The 6,150-nt window shown below is 47.3% G+C and overlaps 1 protein-coding gene across 1 annotated transcript; it reads right to left on the bottom strand.

Moving 5' to 3' along the window:
- Positions 1–518: 518 nt before the first annotated feature.
- LOC132650154 (small ribosomal subunit protein eS21-like) lies at positions 519–868 on the bottom strand. Its single transcript, XM_060375797.1, has one exon. The coding sequence runs from the start codon at positions 825–827 to the stop codon at positions 576–578; it is 252 nt and encodes an 83-aa protein (XP_060231780.1). The 5' UTR covers positions 828–868; the 3' UTR covers positions 519–575.
- Between the last annotated feature and the right edge of the window lie 5,282 nt (positions 869–6,150).

Here is a 6,150-nt window from a genome sequence, read left to right as displayed (position 1 = left end):
AATGTTTCGGTCTCCACATATGTGTGTGTGTGTACTCTTGTGGAAGCTGGAGGCTGTTGTTGGGTATCTCCCTCTATTGCTCTCTACTTTAAACATTTCAAAAATGTGTGTGTGCCTGTGCACCCTACAACACTAGTGTGGGAGTCAGAGGATAATTTTTAAGAGTCATTCTCTTTCCACCATGTGTGGGTCTTGGGGATCTAATTCAGGTTGTCAGTCTTGGTAGCAAATGCCTTTATCCTGAGCCATCTTGCCAGCCTCTGATCTTATTTTTTGAGATGAGGGTTCTCCTTGAACCCGGGGTCTCCCAAGGCAGCTACCTTGACTGACCCAGAAGCCCCGTGGGCTTCTGTCTTTGTTTCCTCAGCTCTGAGATTATAGTTGTGTGTTATCAACTGTCGTTTTTTTTGTTTTTTTTTTTTTTTTTTTTTTTATGTGAGTGCTGGGGATCCAAACTCAATCTTTCATGCTTATACCGCAAGCACTTTACCAACTGAAACACCTTCCAAACATTTTTTTTTTTTTTTTTTACTTTCTCACTTTTATTTATTACAAATATTCCCGACCTCTTCTGATCAAAAGTTCTTTGAGACAATTCCATCAGCTTTAACCAACCGGAGAATAGAATCATCTGACTCGCCCATCCTGCGAATGGCCCCGCAGATAGCATAGGTTTTATACTGGCCATTAAACCGGCCAGTGATCTTGTCGACCTCGGCCACATTCAACTGGATGGACGCGTGGTCCTTGGCACCAACGATGCGGTTGCTCGCGGAGCATTTCCGCGGCACGTAGAGGTCCACGAACTCGCCGGCGTCGTTCTGCATGTTGAGGCCGCACCTGCTCGCTGGTCCAGCGGGAGCGCAGAAAGGCCAAACATTTTTTTAAAATTATTTTAGGATTTACTTATATGTCTGTATATGACAGTGTGAATTTCTGGGTACCTTGTGTGTGCAGGTGCCCACGGAGGCCAGAAGAGGATGCTGGATCCCCTGGAACTGGAGTTACAGGCTGTTGTGAGCCATGGGTGGGTACGAGAACAGAATCTGGATCTTATGGAGGTGTGACATGAATCCCTGAGGCATCTATCTCTTCCGTCCTCAGACTTGTCTAGACCTCATGGACAATCCCAAGTACCAGAGTTTTCCTAGTTCAGAGAGCTTGCCAACTGACCAAGTTCATCTCTGAGTTGCCTCTTCATCCTTCGTTTTCCCTCCCTCTCTCCCTTCCTTCCTCTCTTCTTTCCTATTTCCCTTCTTCCTTCTCCTCCACCTTGTGAATGTGGAAATGGACCTCAGGCCTTAAAACATGCTACACAGTTGCTCGACCACTGAGCTGCATTCCCAGCCTAAGCCTGTTGGGAATGAGAAAACCCAATTGCCACTAAAAGACTATTTCGAACTCCACAGTGCACGGGGGCTCTTAGCACGTGGTTATGGAGAATTACTGGTTCCACAGCTTCTTCTCTCATGACCCCTTTCTGCCTTTTCCCATCTATCATCTGAGCTCAGGACCGGTCACCTCCCTTCATCTCCCTCAGTCCCACAGGCTTCTTGCAGTTCTTGGGATATTGTAGGCATATTCAGAACCCATGTACTGGCTGTGAGCGCTGTCCACAGGGCTCTTCGGCACCCCACAAAGTGTCAACTTCTTAGTGGATCCTTGGTCATGCTTCCGAAACCTACCTCAAGCCACCCCACACCCTACTTCTCCATGTTCTGTTTTCTGTTCATACCCTAGATTTTGCCAGTTTGTTACCTTCTGCCCCCATTAGAATGAAAACTCCCTTGACTATAGGAATTTGTAATTCCTTCCTTCCTTCCTTCCTTCTTTCCTTCCTTCCTTCCTTCCCTCCATCCCTCCCTCTTTCCTTCCTTCTTTCTCTCTCTCTTTCTTTCTCTTTGTTTTTCGAGACAGGGTTTAACCTGTGTAACTCTGGCTGTCGTCAACTTGCTTTTTAGCCCAGGCTGGTCTTGAACTCACAGAGATCCACCTGTCTCTGCCTCCCTGAGTGCTGGAATTACAGACATATTACCACTCTGCCTGGCATGACTTTGTAATTAAACAAAACAAAACAAACAAACAAACAAAAAACCCTGTCTGTTCACTAGTTTCTCAGGTCAGAGACTAGTCAGCCGGTGACATACAACAAGTGTTTCATTATTATTCGTTTATTACATAATGAGACCCAAAGCAGAGAGTGACTGGGTCGGAAGGAGTAAACAAGCCCACTCGAGTGGGGCAGTGGCCTGGATTCAAGATAGGATTGGCCTGCGTTTACAGTTGCCTTGGACCAGGGAGCCCATTTATCTTCTTGGACTCCTTGTGGTTTGACCACCAGTGGTCATGTTTGCTGTCAGAGAAGCTTTACTTTTGTGCGTTTTTTTTTTTTTTTTTTTTTAATTCTGGACATCTCATCCGAGGATGGAGCAAGAATCGTGTTCAAATCATTCATGAGCTCCTGGCTATGTGTTTTATAGGCAGCTTTGTTGGACCAGGGGAGCTTGGGAGGAGAGGGGGTCAGAAGCAGGGAGGGAAAGCTTGTAACCTGCTTCTGCCCACCCCATCATCCCTCCCCTCCCTCCGTGGGGTGGAAACACTGTTGCTTGGGGAAAGGCACACCTGGGAGGCCTCAGGAGCTGATTGTGTTCTTGTGCTGGGCCCACAGCCTCACTGCCTCCTCTCCCTTACAGCAGTTAGCAGCTTCTGAGGCCTGCCTAGCTTCGAGTTGATGTCAGAGCCTGGGCCCTTCCACTACCTAATAACGAGTCTTAGACTTGCCTCCAACCTGGACCTCAAGCCCTCTTCTTGTGGTTAAACCTGTGGGATTGGAATGCTGCCACAGGGCACTCTTGACTTGCCTTGCCTTGCCATCCGTAGCAGGTGCTGTGGGTGCTTCAGCTGCCTGTAGGCCATAGCATGGCCTCTGCACACCAAGCATAGCTTATTGCAAATACCCATACGGCTTATGGCTGGCCAGGGTATTTCTCCCGCAAGAGGACAGGCCACAAGACAGAAACCCCCTTCAGCCAGAGATTAAATACTCTGTGTGCTTCATCCCCTGGCTGGGGAAACTTCATTGTCTCCTAGTGATCTCAGTAAGACTGAGCTCCAGTTCTCCACCCCAACAATCACCTGGAGCACATAAACTTCGCTTGGTTCCCTTCCTTTCCTGGGGTCATTCTCCGATTGGGGTGGGTACTTTGTTAGCCATCCCACTTGTAAGAGGCAGCATTGTCGTTATGGGTTTAATTTTGTGCTTCCAAAAGCTATGATAAAGGTTGCCAACTCCTGGTACTTGTGATTGTCAACTTACTTGGAAATGAGGTCTTTGCAGATCTAGTCAAGATGAAGTCACGGCGGATTAAGACAGGCTTTGCCTCCAATGCTAGGTGTCTTTAAAAGAAGAGTAGGGAGGGCTTGAAAGGGCCTGCTGCGTAAGCATGATGACCTGAGTTCAAATCCCAGCATTTGCATGAGAAGCCAGGCATAGTCCTGGAGTGCTAACACTGAGGAGGAAGAGACAGGAGGGTTCCTGAGGCTTGCTGGCCAACCACCTTGTCCTAATCAGCTAGTCCCATGTCCCATTGAGAACCTCTGTCTCCAAAGCAAACAAACGAATGAATGAATAAATGCAGAGCAGCATATGCACACACACACACACATACACACACACACAGAGTTCTGAAAAGCAGAAGTTCAAAACTGAGGTATTGTGCTAGTGAGATGATCTAGTGGCTAAAGACATTTGCCGCCAAGCTTGATGATCTCGTGATCGATCCTGGAGTCCCACAGGGCTGTAGGGAGAGAACCAACCCAATGACTTCTCAATGACCTAAGCTGTTCTCTGGGTGGCAGTTTGTTATGGCAGAGCTGGAGGAAGGCTGGTAAGGTGTATTTCTCTCCTTGGAATCTGAGTTGGGCCTGGGATACTTTTGACCAATAGCAGTTTGGTGACCAGATGCTGGGCCTAGACCTGAAGAGGCCTGGCAGCTTCTACTTTGTCTCTCTTGGAACCCCTTCACTGTGTAGTGGGGGAGTCCAAGCAACCGTATAGGGAGGTTCCAAGCCCCCTCCCCCTTGTTTCAGGAAGAATCATGGCTCTGACTGAGCTGGAAGGAGGCAGCCTGCACGAACTTGCTAGATCTTTAAGAAATAAGGTCTTCTCGTTCCAGCCAAGACACCCCACAGATGCCCATTCAAACTATAAAGTTTTGATAGATGAATGTTTATATAAGGCTTTGAGTACTGAGGTGGTTCACCACAAAGTAGCTTTGAGTGACTCGTACTATAGCTTATTTATTTATTTATTTATTTATTTATTTGAGACAAGGTCTCACTGTGTAACTCACACCAACTTATACGGTAGTTAACAGCTGGCCTCAACCTAGCGACCCATGTGCCTCAGCCTCTTTAACACTGAGACTAGAGATGGGATTCACCATCTCCATAATATTCCAATCTTCATTTTACAAAATCTACCTCTGAAAATCAATCCTCAAGACACTTCCTGCTATGGTTAAGACTGTTTCTGTCTCCTCCAAAGCTCGTGCTGAAATCTGCATTGCCAAGGTGTTGGGAGGCAAGGCTTAATGGGAAGTGTTTGAAGTCTTGAGCGGCTGAGTGAGGTTATCGCTGTTTGCAATTAGGGGGACTGGGATCTGATGACAGTGTACATCTGATGACAGCTGTCCCTGGAACTCACTTCTTTAGCCTTCCAGACTACAGTCCAAGAGCAGGCCTCCATGTTGGTCCTAGCGGAAACTGGCCTCTGCCCACTCCTGGTTTTGACCCGTTCCCCAGATTGGTAAGCAACAAGTATGCTTTCTACCCTCAGAATCCAGCGTTAGCTCTAAGCATCAATTGCAGAGTGTGTCTCATGCCACATTTAACTTTCTAACTCATGCTGAAAGCCCAGGAGTGGAGCTTCTTGGATGGCACCCATAAGGAGGGCATGACTTTGTAGAGACTACGATATGGCTGAAGCCCCGACTCCAGTTACCCTGCTGAAAACTGATTCAAGACTGACCACAGTTCTGACTACCAAGGAGAGATTTCCTGGGGCTTCTGGGAAATACCAAATTGCTCTTCAGAAAGCTTGTTCAGAGTCTAACGTGCTTCCCCCCCCCAGACTCATGTTGACTTGCACGTCGCCTTGGATGGTCATAAGCCCTCCAGGATCTCCAAAGAAACCAAGTTTATAGCATCACGCTCATGCCAGTGGAGATATCCGTCTCTTTGCAGATGTGGCGGAACTGCAGAAGGTCCCTGGTCTGCCCTTCCTGTTACCGGTACCATCAGCTCCCTTAAGCCGGTGCTTTTGTAGCTGTGGATCAGAATCCATCAGTAGGCCATAAAATCAATCAAGTGGTTCACAGCCTCCAACCAGAAAATCCAGCCAGATCAGGGGAGAACAAAAGCGAAGACAGCACAGGGCATCTTGGGTAGTAGTGTTTTCATGAAAATTTCATGGGTTGACATGGATGTGCGTGTCAAAAAGCCAAAGTGGAAACTTATTTCATACCATGGCTCAAGGCCAAGGAGCCCTAATTCCACTGGCTTAAGCCACTTTGAGCTGAAGTATTTAAAATTTTATCTTAAAAAGAATTTTTCTTTTTTCAAGACAGGGTCTCATAAAGGCTGTCCTGGAACTCACTCTGTAGATCAGGCTGGTCTCCAACACAGAGATCTGCCTACCTGTGCCTCCTGAGTGCTGGGATTAAAGACATGCCCACTACCACCCACTCTTATTTTTGACCTTTTGAGACAAGGTCTCATGTAATCCAGACTGGTCTTGGACTTAGTCCACAACCAAAAATGACCTTGAGCTCAAAATCCTCAGAGCTGGAGAGATGGCTCAAGGTTAAGAGCACTGCTTGCTCTTCTAGAGGTCCTGAGTTCAAGTCCCAACAACCACATGGTGGCTTGCAGCCATCTATAATGAGATCTGGTGCCTTTTCTGATGTGCAGGTGTACACGCAGAAACATTGTATATGTAATAAATAAATCCTTAACAAAATCCTCCATGGGGCTGGAGAGATGGCGCAGAGGCTAAGAATATTCACTGTTCCTCTAAAGGTCCTGAGTTCAATTCCCAGCAACCACATGGTGGCTCATAACCATCTATAGTAAGATCCGGTGTGCAGGCAG

The sequence above is a fragment of the Meriones unguiculatus genome, chromosome X, assembly GCF_030254825.1.
Source record: "Meriones unguiculatus strain TT.TT164.6M chromosome X, Bangor_MerUng_6.1, whole genome shotgun sequence".
Lineage (NCBI taxonomy): Eukaryota > Metazoa > Chordata > Mammalia > Rodentia > Muridae > Meriones > Meriones unguiculatus.
The sequence above is the reverse complement of the archived record's forward strand: the minus strand, read 5'-3'. Positions and strand labels throughout refer to the sequence as shown.

Excerpts from the sequence above, each read along its gene's own strand:
- LOC132650154 (XM_060375797.1), bottom strand. The coding sequence starts at position 827 with ATGCAGAACGACGCCGGCGAGTTCGTGGACCTCTACGTGCCGCGGAAA.